Genomic DNA, 14,335 nt, shown 5'->3' with positions numbered 1-14,335 from the left:
ACTTTCAGCATTATATTTAAGGCATGATCATTTTTTGCTTTCATGTACCTTAAAAGAGTTATACTTCACCGCTGGCAACATGCGCTTTCAATAAAACTATTACACATTACATTAAGTCTAAAAAATCCTCTCAGGTTGAGTCTCTATGTACCACAGGAACAGGTGTAAATGAACACTTTCTTGTTGGTTTATCTGATAATCACAGAGTGTTTTTGTAATGAACTGCAGGGATCTGAAACACTGTGTAATATGCAGCACAGAAATACACTGCGCTGTCATTAGACGAGAGACTTTTAATGGTCAAAGATCCATCGTTATTTCCATCCCCGGACAGATCTATTTTATCTTTGAAATCATTTTCTTCGTACGGTTGTTTTCCAAGCAAATATCCCATTAATATGAACTGGCGATCCTGGTTTTGTCTGTAAAAGTTGATTTGATTGTAACTGTTCACACTGTGTTGACACCGGATCTTTGGAGATTCTCGTTGTCTCTGAATCACATCAGGTGGAGACTGGCCGACTTTGTTACTATGAGAAAAACCTGTGAAAATAAGAGTAACATTTAACAAAACAGAAAAGAGGTACAGAGGTTTAATGAATTTACATGATACAGGGCCTTACCTGAGAAACTGATCAGTGTAACAGTAATTATGATCACTATTCTCATGTTGAGTGCTGAAGAGAATCTAATCTGAAAACAGTGCAGCAACAGCGGGGGGAAAAACTTCATCACCACCACAATATGACTGATATTTTGTGGATGTGTGCACAGATATGAAGAAAGTGTAACTCTGCTTTGAGCCTATGGCTGATTAGCCTATAGCTGATTAGCAAGACACGCTAGCCCCTGCTGGTAGATATTGTAATTACCTCAAGGCAAAAATTATTTTCTCCATTGACAGCTATTTTAGTTAATCTTTTTATCGTAGATTATTTATCAGTGCAAAAATTTATGGAAAGCTTATTGGGGTGAAATAGGTTTATATGAAGTGCCTTTGAGATAAATGGTTATGCTAATGAATAGTTATCTCCATGTATATAGACCTCCATGAATTAAAAAATGCAATGTTTGTCATCATGTGACAAACATAGTGAGGTCATGTGACTACAATGTAGAATAATACAGTTAAAAATGTTTATTGACTGTATTGAGTCAAATTATAAGTCACAAGGAAGGGCAGAGAAGTTTGTTTTGTGAATCTTACAGTGACGAACATACAGGTTTAGTGGTTTGTAGCAGGTGAATGAACATAGACACATAGATATTCTGCTGTGATAAAGATGGTTTTTGCGCTGGGTTGTGGGGATTTAACACACTGTGAGTTCGTGCTGCACAGTAATAGACTGCGCTGTCGACTGATGTCAGGTTGTGGATTGTTAGTGTGGCACGACTTCTGCCATCTCCATCCAAGACCATTTTGTTTCTAAATTCATCTTCAGGATTTTTAAAATTATTGTTGAGATAACCAAGAAAAATGAATCCCCTGTCCTCAGATTGTTTATACCAGAGGATGCGTTCAAAGCCCTGGTCAGAATGTGAGCAAGTGAGAACAGCAGATTCTGTGAGGATTCTCATCAGGTCTGGAGGAGACTGAGCAACTCGCTGACTTTGTACAAGACCTAAACAGAGTGAAGTTGTGTATGAATGATACATGGTCATTTTAAGGAAATTCATTGCCTTTTAAGTACATATTTTGAAGAATCTTACCTGGCAACAAGGTGAAGAATACAGCAAACATTATCACCATTGTGACATTTAGCATAGGCAGTGTATGATAGAAAGCAGCTCAACACCTGCAAACAGCAGTGCCTATGAGACAAAATAAAAGTCAGAACAAGTGAAAGGAAGTGACGTGTTTTTACTCCAGGGAATTGTTCTGCTATACAGCTTGTGTAATGTATAGCTCCTTAATCTGGCTGTAGCCTACATATCAACAACGGTATAATTTTTGCCTTTTTTTGTATTTATCCTAAGTGGTTTTAGTAGAAACATCTGAGAAAAAGTAAACTAAATGAATAACTGAGAATAGAGAACATGAAGTCTAATGAGCCATGAAAGAGCAACCTCTGAGAAATAATAATAGAAAGAAATACTGGGACTGTACATGCACACATACAAAAGAAACAGATGGGGTGGGGCTGAACTCTTCCGTTATACTTCACATTGCAAATCCCTCTATGATAAATACATCACTGCATTCATGACCAAATAAACTCACATTCCCAATTTGTATGTTTGGTCCCACTTGTCTTTGTACTAACATTGTCTATATACTACCTAAAATGTACTAACATTTAAATGAATCATTTGATACAATGCACTTATTGTGCACATGTTTTCACATTGTACTTTCAAAAAATACCTGCATGTAATTAAAGCTGTAATAACAAACCTCACACCTTAACCCACCATTAAACCTGACCATACCAAATGCAATATTGCAATACAACATTAAGACAATAAGTACATTGTACCTTACTTTTATATGTAAGTACATAGTAGTTAAAGTGTTTATATACATAGTAGTAGTTTGATTAAACCAGCCTGTTCTCACGTAAATGCGTCTCTATAGCACGCATTGTGTTTTATCGTGCAATTTATACGCGAAAATTAGTTTTTACGTGCATTTGATACGCAGTTTTCGCGTGCATTTCATACGCAGTTCATTTGCGTGTAATACACACGCACCCCACACCACTAAGTCTACCCAAACACACCACTACTAAACCCTAACCAACCCATGCGTATCCTCTGCACATAAAAACTCATTTTCGCGTATAAATTGCACGATAAACACACTGCGTGCTATAGAGACGCATTTAGTGTGATCGGGTTGTTAAACTCTCCAATGACTATGAATACCTTCAATGAATCGCTCTGAGTAAATGTTTGGATGTTTGGACAGTAAGTACATAACTAATGTAAAGGGATTCAAAACATGAGAAGTGAAAATAAACATGAAGTCTTGGGGTTTCTTTCATTGTCATGGTGTTAAATTAAATATACTGTATAAACAAGTGACAGCCACCTCTGGTTGATTATTGTTTTCTAACTGACAGAGTCTCAAATACAGTAAACCACAGGAGCAGGTGCGAATAAGGTTATTAAACTTTTCATGTTTTTCGCTTTCCTAATAGCAGAATCATAGAGATGTTTTTGTAATGAACTGCAGGGATCTGAAACACGGTGTAATATGCAGCACAGAAATACACTGCGCTGTCATTAGACGAGAGACTTGTAATGGTCAATGATCCATCGTTCTGTCCATCCCCAGACATTTCTATTTTTTTAGTGAACTCTTTTTCTGAGTTTGGTCCTTTTAGAAGCAAGTATCCCATGAATGTGAACTCTTGGCCCTGGATGTGTCTGTACCAGTTGATTTGATTGTAATTGTTCACACTGTGTTGACACCGGATCTTTGCAGATTTTCCTGGTCTCTGAATCACATCAGGTGGAGACTGGTCGACTTTGTTACTATGAGAAAATCCTGTGAAAAAGTAGAACATATTCATGAAAAAAATAGAATGGAGAAAAAGTGGAATTACTTTATATAAATATAGACAGAGTCCTACCTGAGAAAGTGATCAATACGACAGTAACTATAATGACAAATCTCATGTTGACACTCTGTAGCAGGAGAAAAGCTCAATCTGAAAGATAATGTGAACACATTAGTCCAGCAATGGCACTGTAAAACATTTCAAAACTGAGATGCTGTGAATTTTCGCATTTCAGAGGTGGCATTACTCTCTATAGTGAATGTGTTGTAGTACAGCTCCACCTATTGAAAAGTAGGCATGTCATAGCTCTTTCAAATTCACCAAAAGATTCATTTACTTGCATTCGCGTTGTTCCATCCAGACCTGTTACATTTTTTTTTTTTATGTGTGACACAACAAAGATATTTTGCAGGTTTTGCTTTTCCATACAACAAAAGGGTATTGGGAGTGAGGTTGTTGAGTTCCAAAAATGGCAAAATAGAAAATAATATTTAAGTAGGGCACACACACACACACACACACACACACACACACACACACTGCTTATTACACACACACACACACACACACTCCTAATTGATAATGACCCATATGCTATACATATAAATTATGGATTGTGTGAGGAACAGAACAACACTTTTTATAGAACAACATTTCCACAGTTATTGCCCATGAAATATTGTGAATTGCTCCAGTAAAAATTTTAACTAAAAAAAGTATAAAATTACAACATTTAAGTTTAACCTAATAAAAAAATGTGATACATTTCCACAACTTAAAATGTATGAAATAGACCCTTGCCTTGAGAACACAGCTCAACCTTTTGGCTAAAATAATCTACCTTAATAATAGAGTTGACCATTATGCCTTTAATCTTTATATAAACTTATGTTTATGATTTTTTTTATTATTAATAATATTTTATCTCAATGAAGAAACTTGATATGGGTGCATTGCATGAAAATGATATTTTGTGGGTGTATTCAGGTGCTAATGATTTTGTGGTGAAGTTTAACCGAAGGTTTCTGTATAGTGATGAAAGGGTCTCTATCACTGTGCTTTGCTGGCAGCACCAGTAATATATTGCAGTACTCTCAACAAGTTTCTTTTCTAACGTGTAATCAAGAGTAGAGTCTGTTGCACCATCTCCTGCAATCTTGAACTGATTTGTGTATTTACTTTCAATGGTTGGACTCTTGTAATAAACATATCCAATGAGATTTAGAGCAGTTTCACCCTTCAGCTGCTCATACCATAATATCAGGTTATAGTCTTTAATGGTGTGAGAACAGCTGAGCTGAAATGTGTTCTCAGCGTTTGTTATCAGATGCGTTGGAGTCTGGTGAACTTTGTCACTTAATGATTCTCCTGTTTAAAACAGACAATAGAGTAGTTAAAATGAGTAAGAAAAACATAAACAGTAGGACCAAATAAAGTAATAGTTTACCTGAGACCCAGAATAGCAGTGTTGTTAAATGAATGAAGCACGCTATAAATGCCATTTTGATTCAGTGCTGGAGGAGTGACATGAATGAACAACAGTGTGTGAGGGTCTGAACAGGGTGTGTGAATGAACCCCTTAAAAAAAAGAAACTTTTATTTTAGGCTCAAAGGAGACCCCTACTGGTTATTTCAACAAATCGACTCTAAACGACTCAAAAACAGCTAGTTTGTGTAAAAAAAAATCATATATTACCAGTTAATTGGCAGAAAATATGCTTTGGTTTGCTGGTGTCTGCCATACTGAGAATTGAGAAATTACGTGTGAGATTGAGCACGCAAAAAAAAAGAAGAAAAAAAAGTTTATTTAAATCAGACCCGGTGTAGGCTAAATGGACCAAAATTAAACAAATCTGACCAAAAAACGTAAGTAATATTACAGCTCATCATATGATTTTAACAAGTTCATGAATCACTCCATGCAGAATAAAACAGTTTTTTAAGCCAATTATATCACTTTTAAGCTATATATTTACTGAATGCATTTCTCATGTGGAAAAGATTCAATTCTGTGTGTAAACTAAAATAATAATACATTACAAATGTATGCAATACGTACTCATCCCTGCATGTAGTACCAGCAGATGAGCAGGTGTTAGATGTTAATCTGCAGGGGAAGGACTGCATGTTTTTGTTGAACTTATATATTGGTCTATAGTGCTGTGCATCCTGCTTTGCACAGAAGTAAATGCCACTGTCAGAGATCTGTACTTTAATAAGAGTCAGGTCTAAAGATGCCCCATTCCTCACAGCGGATGCTCGCTGGTCAAAACTCTTTTCCCAGGTCTCTGAATTAACATAGAAATACACTATCTGCTCCAGTGGCCCAGTGGATGTTTGTCTGAACCAGTACATGCTGTTGTGTGATGTTCCAATCTGGGAACACGATATAGTCACATTGAGATCCTTGGATACAAAGAGATCAGATGATTGCTTTAATCCCAAATCTGTAAAATAATTAATTTGTGAGAATTTTAATGAAAACAATCAGTCTAAATTATTCCAAAAACACTAATTTAAAACCAGATATTTTAATAAACTTAAATTTTTACATCACTTTATTTTCACATTACTGACACATTTAAGTTAAATAATTTTTTTAGCCTACCAACTGGAAGAAGCAAGAGCAAAAGCAGCAAACCAAACATTTTGTAAAGAAAGTGTTGTAAAGAAGCTCATCTGCTATAGTTGCATGTGAGGACATCTAGTGGATTGAACATTTAATGGTGGAAAAGATTAGTCCCTCCTTCAAAAACAAGAACTGATCTAATCTAGCTGCTAAATGGAGTTGAGAAGGCAAGAAATGAAAGCATGCATGTCTCCCGTGGAAGCTTATATTCTGTAGGAGTGTTTGTCACATTTGCTGATGTATTCCTTTAGGCTTTGTGTAAAATTTTGCTATGTGTTAGATGGAGCTGACGTCCTGCCGATTACGCCAAAACTGTCAGATCGAATCTCCACGCTAGGAATATTGGATCCAGTCTCTTTACCAGATCCCGTCAGAAGACATCCTGCTATCTGAAACTGTATTAGAGTTTTGTCTGATACTTAAAACCAGTTACCAAAAGTGTATTTTGTCTGCTAACCAAAATTGCATTAACTAAAAGTCTTCCTTAAATTAGGCAAAGTTAAGAGCAGAAAGCAGGAGACAAAGTGATGAAAGCGTTGTTGAAAATCCGGTTCGCGTACCCCGAAGTGATAAAATAAAACAAAATTCTTTATCTAATGTATAGGCAAGACAAGTCGTTTTTTAGGCATGGTTTGTAGCAAAATTACAAACCTGCGCACATATATTCAAACGAATATAACTATAGAATCAATTCTTAATGTGAACGCCATCCGGTCTCAGGTTCGCGTTTAAAGTCTGTTTAGAGAGAACGCCGTCGTCTTAGCCTAATTTGATAACAAATGATAATTTTGCTGGAAGTGAATCAATCAAAACTAACTTTAGCTGGAAATAACATTATTCAAAAATTGCTATAAAGCCAAAACAATCTCTGTTACCGTAAATTGTATGTTTATCTCTGTAAAGCTCCTTTGAAACAATCTACATTGTTAAAAGCGCTATATAAATGAAGATGACTTGACTTGACATGATTTTTAAAAAAAGTAGGCTATGTTTCAATGCTCAAAGCAGTCTTACACAGCTACTCTTGGACATTTACTGTGGTTTAACGAATTCTCCTTCTTGTCACGATATTTAACATCATTTGGTGTGTCACTATGTTGAGTAGTTGCCTAATTCTAAGTTAGCATCATATAATATTATAACGCATTCTCATCCTTTGGCATCATATAGGTGACGCCATGTGACATTTCGTCGAAATCTTACTCACATGGCATCCTTTAGCGTCAATATAACACGCACTGTTATGGGTAGGTTTAGGTCTGGGGTAGGGTTACGGTTATGACGCCTTGGGTTCTGCGTCTCATATTGACGCTAAAGGATGCCATGTGCGTAAGATTTCAACGAAATGTACAAAGCGTCACATGTATGACGCCAAAGGATGAGAACGGGCTGAATATACCCGTCGTGAAGAATCCCATAATGCACTGCAATAAGCTAATTGAAAAAGAATTCCATGGAGAACCTTTAACATTAATGGATTCTTTCCAACACAAATGTTCTTTATAGTGATGAAAGGTTCTTTAGATGGTCTCACTTTATATTAAGTGTCTTTAGCTACTATGCACTACTAACAAAGTAACTTGCGTTACTTTTTTGAAAAAGAAACTCAGATATTTTGTTGTAAATTTAAAAGTAATGTGTAACTTTACTAATTACTTGAAAAAAGTAATCTGATTACGTAACTCGCGTTACTTGTGATGCGTAACACTGCCTTTAAACCCAACCATACCATCAAACCTGTCGCTAAACTTACCGGTCATCCTCAATAACAGCAAAAGTGTTTGGCAATACAACATGAACACAATAAGTACATTGTACCTATTTTTTGTACACAGTAGTTAAAGACACCTAATATAAAGTGAATGTTTGCAATACATTCTGCATTCTTTGTGAATGTTCTACACAAATGGTACTTTTAAAAACTGTTTACTGAAATGTAGACTATTTGATCCAATATTTGTGTATACTGTTGTATTGCTTATTAGAGGATTGTGTTATTAGCTTAGCAACACTGTGAGAATCAGTTGTGAGTTCACATGAAATCATCATAGAGTGTTAAAATTCAGTTTGAATTAGGATGCTTTTGTAAGTAAGGCAACTCATAGGTTTTTGAACAGAGTTATAATGTATCTAGCAGTGGTTTATCACAGGTGTGAGACCAACAATAATTCTTAGCGATAGGTTTTTGTATGGGAGGAACAGATTTGGTGTTACTGTGTAATAGGCTCCACAGAAATAAACAGCACTACTCTCTGATGTAGGACTCATTAAAGTTAAAGAGCCATGAAACTTATTGGAATCACCCTCTATTTTAATTTTGCTCTCGAAAGCTCTTTCTGGGTATCCAGTGTCACCTATAAGATTTCCCATGAATGTTAACTCTTTGCTCTTGGATTGCTTGTACCACAGCAGGCGGTCATAGTTTGGGATTTTATGGAAGCACTTAATGTCATAAGATTCTCCATCATTTATTATCAGATCCTGAGGTTTCTGGTGAACAGTCATGTCCACATTTTCACCTGTGGAAAGAACAGAAATCACAATTACAAACTTCAGGTTGTATAATTATGAGGAATATTATGGCATTAAAAAACACAACCAAAAAGAATCAACGTTACCTGGGACCAATGAAGCCAAACGTATATATATAACGAGTTTCAGGAACATTATGAGTTTATAGTGGGTGCTTTAGTTGTAGTGACGGGTCTGATGTGGATTCATCAAGTGTATAGACTTACAGAATGCCATGGAGAAAACAAGTGTGTGAAGACACACTGCCCCCAGCTGACAGAAAACAAAGCTGATGCGTTCAATTAAAGCTGTTTGATTTTTTTTTTTTTTGATTTTGATCTTTGCAAATGTGTAAGGATGCTGTGTAACAGGTGAGATGTCAGAGGGTTTTTGTGGGGCTCGATGTTCATTTTTAGTACTGTGCTCGTGCAGCACAGAAGTACATGCCATTGTCTTGAGTTTGCCTTAATTTTATAGATTGAAGATATGCTTCCTTTTCTCCGTCCCCACTCACATTAAAGAGCTCTGTAAATTCTTTCTCAATAGTTGGTGATTTATAATAGAGAAATCCAATGAGTTTAAAATCTGAAGCACCAATCAGCTTCTGATACCACAATATACTGACATAGTCATCACTGCCGTGGCTGCACTTGAGATCCAATGTGCCATTAAGATTCAGTAGTAGATCAGGAGGTTCTTGGTGAACTTTACTGCTACTAGCAGGTCCTGGACAAAAGGAAAGTATGTAATAATTATGATTAATGTCAACTTTTTTAAAATATTTATACTACTGATGGGCGCTAAATTACCTGTTTGCCAGAACACAGAGGCAATAACCACAACCAAAACTTGTGTCATGTTGAATGAGCCTCGAGTGAGAGTCGGAACTGAAGTCATTTGAGGTAAAAGACACAGGATATGACATCAGACCTCCCAGCTAAACAGGGAACATTCTCAGAACTTCAACATTCTGGCAAGGTTCTCTCAAAGTTATGTAAGGAATAATTGACGACAGGCCATTGAATTATTAGAAAAATAATGCACACCCGAGGTGGTAATGCGGTCACGACGCGAAGCGGAGTTTTTCTAATAATTCAACGGCCTGAAGTCAATTATTCCGCTTATGCTACAGTTACCACACCTCAAAACATTCTTCAGATGATGCATTTCAAGACGTTTGTCAAGTTTTTGTCATTAAAACGCTCTTGTATGTAGGACTAATTTCTTACGCATCTAATCCCATGCCTCCGTTGCTAATTCCAAAACGTCATTTTAGAGTTAGTAACGGAGGTTTGAGCCACTGATATCAGACTAATGATGGGGACACACTTACGACTCGCTGAAACATTCGAAGACTGACTGTTTCCATCGACTGTAGCAGGTCTTAAACACCGACTGTGAACAGATTGAACGCGCTGAACACGCGTTTGGGCATGATCAGTCATAAGTATCAAATTACATTCATAACTGGCCTTAGTCAGTGTGTCCCGGCTTTATGCAGTTATTAATGCCGTTATTAGAGAGAGAGAGAGAGAGAGAGAGAGATGAGAGAGAGAGAGAGAGAGAGAGAGAGAGAGAGAGAGAGAGAGAGAGAGAGAGAGAGAGAGAGAGAGAGAGAGAGAGAGAGAGAGAGAGAGAGAGAGAGAGAGAGAGAGAGAGAGAGAGAGAGAGAGAGAGAGAGAGAGAGAGAGAGAGAGAGAGAGAGAGCAATAATGTTGCTATAATGAGACAGAAAAGCATGTGAGTCAATATTATTATTTATTAATTAAATTTGTTTTAATTAATTAGTTCATTCTTGTTTTCTATAATTGCCAGCAGATAACCCAATAAATGAAACACACAAAGCCCTTTTAACAAGTAGGCCTATCAATAATTATTTTTTTGTTATATTATCTGGAATAATTACGAAAACCCAGCAGGATCGACTATCAATTTATTTATATAGCCTATTCAATTTAATTTTCTATTTAGCCTATAGATAGGACTACATACTTTATTTATTAAAATTAAACTGTATGTGTCCATTGATTGTGAAGTTAGACATCGAATCGAGCGCATGGGGCTGCATGTTTTTTTTTTTCTTGTTATGAATTGTATCCTATTTTCCGTTATTACAGTTAACTACGTGCAGTGATATGGAACTGTAATGCGGTCAAACCTGCCTGGAACTACTTTAGCCGTGCGTTTCCCTGAAAATAATTGCACACCTTAGAACGTTCTCAACCAATCAGAATCAAGCATTCAACAGCCCTGTAGTATAAGAACAAACATGCTTTCGGTAACAGTAATAGAATTCTGGTGTTTAATAATGTTCAGACTACACAATATTTGTGTCTGTTGACTCTGTTATGATAGTCACTGTGTCAGATTATGAACCCTTTGTCAAATGGATTGTTTCGTGCTGATATCGTGTTGTCTAAACCCGGCATAACATTTTTACTATATGTTACTACTTGTTTTATAATGTTCAGAGAGCATTCAAAAGTAGCAATCCCATAACATTTGCGAAATTAAATGTTCCCTTAACTTTTGCATAACCAAGAAAAAAACCTTTTTAAAAAGGGACATTTTGAACGTTCGGAGAACATTAGCAAAACTACTGTATCTTGTGTTAGCTGAACTATTGCAGATGTTTGTACGGTAAACCACATTGTCAGATTAAATCATAACTACAATTTAATGTGGGCAAATGTAGCCTGTCAGCAGGTTTTTGTAGCGGTGATACAGCACATGTGTGGCACTGTGGAGATGCTGCGCAGAAATATGTGCCAGTATCATTAAACTCAAGGTTTTTTATGGTTAATTTGCCATTATCATTTCCATTTCCGTCTAGAGCCAATTTGTTTTTGACTGCAGTCTCTAACTGAGGCACTGAACCAAGGAGATATCCCAAAAAGACTAGCTGTCTGTCCTGGGTTTGTCTGTACCACAGGATACGATTATAGCTTGAGATGCCGTGAGAGCAGTGCAGCGCTGGAGACTCCAGGACATTCACTAGCATTTCATGAGGATTCTGGTGAACTTTATCACTGAGAGAGGAACCTACAAAAACAAAACGATTGAGGCAGTTTAAGTGGTGATAATGAATTTCATCTGTACATAATGGGTTTGGAGTTCACCAGCTGATATCATATTAGTGAACAGATTTTATATAAAAGAAATACACATACCCTGAATCCAGAGTGAAGAACATATACAGGTTGCAAAAGTTAATTTGATCATAACTTGACACATGTTTGAGGGCTTATAAGTTAATTTGCCTTAAGAGCATTGTATGCTGAACAGAGTGATGTTGTGTGCTGTTGCCAATGCCAAATGAATGAGATATGAGATTTAAGAAATGTTTCAATCTTGTACAGAGTATGTCATACTGGATTCACATGTAAGGTACATGTACGGTACTCCCTCTGTTGTTCACTATGACAACTACAACATCAGGTGTGTGTCCCCCCCCCCCCCCTTTCAGATTAGAAATTTAATTGAATTATTTCATATAAATCTCATGCTCGCATTAATTTATTTTATTTTTTATTGGGAAAAACACGTTAAGCTCCCAAACGGTAAAATAAAAATAAATTTCAGGCTGTCCATCACACATATTCTGAAGCCATACAACCACACAGCAGCTTTATGGAGCACTTTTAGTGATTTTGCACTGTTTTTGAAGCTAGAAAGCTCCGGTTTCCACTCATTGTAATGTCATGTTATTAATACAGCTGGGTTTTTGCAGAGAAGGAAGGGAACCCACAGCACTGTGTGTACTAGCAGCGCAGAAGTACACTGCACTGTCCTCAGAAGAAAGACTCTGTAGTTTTAAAACGCTGTTTTTATTTGCATTGCCGTCCAAATTGATTTTCTTTTTGAATTTATCCTCAACTGTTTCACTGGTACCCACAAGATATCCAAGCAACTCCAAACTTCTGCCACGTGTTTGTTTGTACCAGAGCATGACATTGTAAGATGAACTATGAGAACAGTGGAGCTCTTCTGATTGTCCAGGGAATTTGATCAGATCCGTTTGAGTCTGATGGACATCTTGACTATTTGAAATATCTGTAAAAAAAAAAAAAAAAAAAAAAAAAAAGTGAAAATATATAAATAACTTAATGCAGTTCGGTTTATTCATTTAGCCTCTTGATTTATTGAATAATCATTTATTTATATGATGTTTTCTAATAATTAATGGTGATACCATAACTTCATTAACAATGTGAAGGATGAGAATAGTCAAATATTTTGTACCTGAGAGACAGATGAGAAAAGCAACGCTGACGAGAGTCCTGATCATGTTCAGAAAAGAGATGCGTGTGTGTGTGTGGACAAACCTTCACCATCACCTTCCTCTCATTACCTTAGAGAGAACACACACTCGTTTTGAGTGTAATAGTAGGTTAAGTTAGTACAAGAAAGGTTGTGTTCACACGAGTCATGGTTAACACCACCTCCTGCTGTTCGTGAGTCATATTTCAGCTTTGCTACATAAGCTGGATTTCTAAAGAATAGTTTAAAATTATTTTTTGAATTACTCCAAGTCTGTATAAGCTTGTTCATGCTGCCATATGAAAGCACTTAGGGGAAAAAAGGTCGTCTGAAGCCAATACAGCATAGCTTTGAGTAAGGAAAACACTGAAACGTTTTTATTTGCTGATAGTTTTCCGTTTCTATCGTAGCTCTTAATTCTTGTTTGAACTTGTGCATATTTTAAATTCATGACTTGTTGCACCAGAATTGATGGCAATGATGTCAAATGGCATTGGTTCTCATGTGTCTCGTATTTGATAATGGTGTGAAAAGTGTTAACAGGTATACCATAGCAATATTGTGATGATTTATGAAATTAATGAATGACGTATTGTCAATGTGCAGTCCGTAAAAGTTGATCCTGGAACAACATTCCAATCAACCAATCAGATTTGAGGGGTTAATGTAAATTTTAGGTTTACCTCAAAGGTTAAAGGCTTCTACACAATTCTTGTTCTGCCTCTGGTTTTGCCAAGTAAGACATTCATGAATCAACATATTTTGTTGATCCTTGAACAACATTCCTGACCAAAAATTTAGTCCTAACCATATCTCTACCCATAACTTATCCCTAAAATCAGAGGGAAATGATAGGTGAATAGCACTGATGTAGAAGCACCTGACTCTGGTTGAAAGCCTAAACGTGACATAAACCGTAAACTTGTCCCTCAAATCTGATTGGTTGATTTTTAATGTTGTTCCAGGATCAACAAAGATGTTGATCGTTGATCCAGGAACATGTTGCACTTGGTAAAATCACAGGTCACACATCTATTGATCCTGGAACAACATTCCTGTCCAAAAACATAGCCCTAACCCCATCCTTACCCCTAAACCTAACCCTACCTATCTCATCTTAAAATCAGAGGGAAATGATAGGTGAATAAGAATGCTGTGGAAGCCCCTAACCCTTGTTGTAAGCCTAAACTTGACATTAACTAAAAAACTTTCCCTCTAATCTGATTGGTTTATTGGAATGTTGCTCTAGGATCAACAGGGATGCTGTTCCGGGAACATGTTGTACTTGGTGAAATCACGTTCACCAAAATCACAACAACCTGTGAGGCATGTTGTAAACAAAATGTATTCAGATTTTGCTATTAATTTGGTTGGTTTTTGACATAGAATGTGTCAAAAAAAAAAGAATGTGCTGAAAAAGATTGAAACTTTT

At 36.5% G+C, this 14,335-nt stretch overlaps 1 gene segment (V, D, J or C); it reads right to left on the bottom strand.

Annotated features, from left to right (window-relative positions):
• Positions 1-3,116: 3,116 nt before the first annotated feature.
• Positions 3,117-3,747, bottom strand: LOC130088365 (Ig kappa chain V region K-25-like). The segment is given in 2 exon segments: positions 3,117-3,490; positions 3,576-3,747. Coding segments are annotated over 2 exon segments (420 nt in total).
• Positions 3,748-14,335: the final 10,588 nt, after the last annotated feature.

The sequence above is a fragment of the Rhinichthys klamathensis genome, unplaced genomic scaffold (genome assembly GCF_029890125.1).
Source record: "Rhinichthys klamathensis goyatoka isolate OS25496 unplaced genomic scaffold, OSU_Roscu_1.1 h1tg000117l_1, whole genome shotgun sequence".
NCBI classification, from domain to species: Eukaryota; Metazoa; Chordata; class Actinopteri; order Cypriniformes; family Leuciscidae; genus Rhinichthys; species Rhinichthys klamathensis.
Note: the sequence above shows the minus strand (reverse complement) of the source record. Positions and strands in the feature narration are given on the sequence as shown.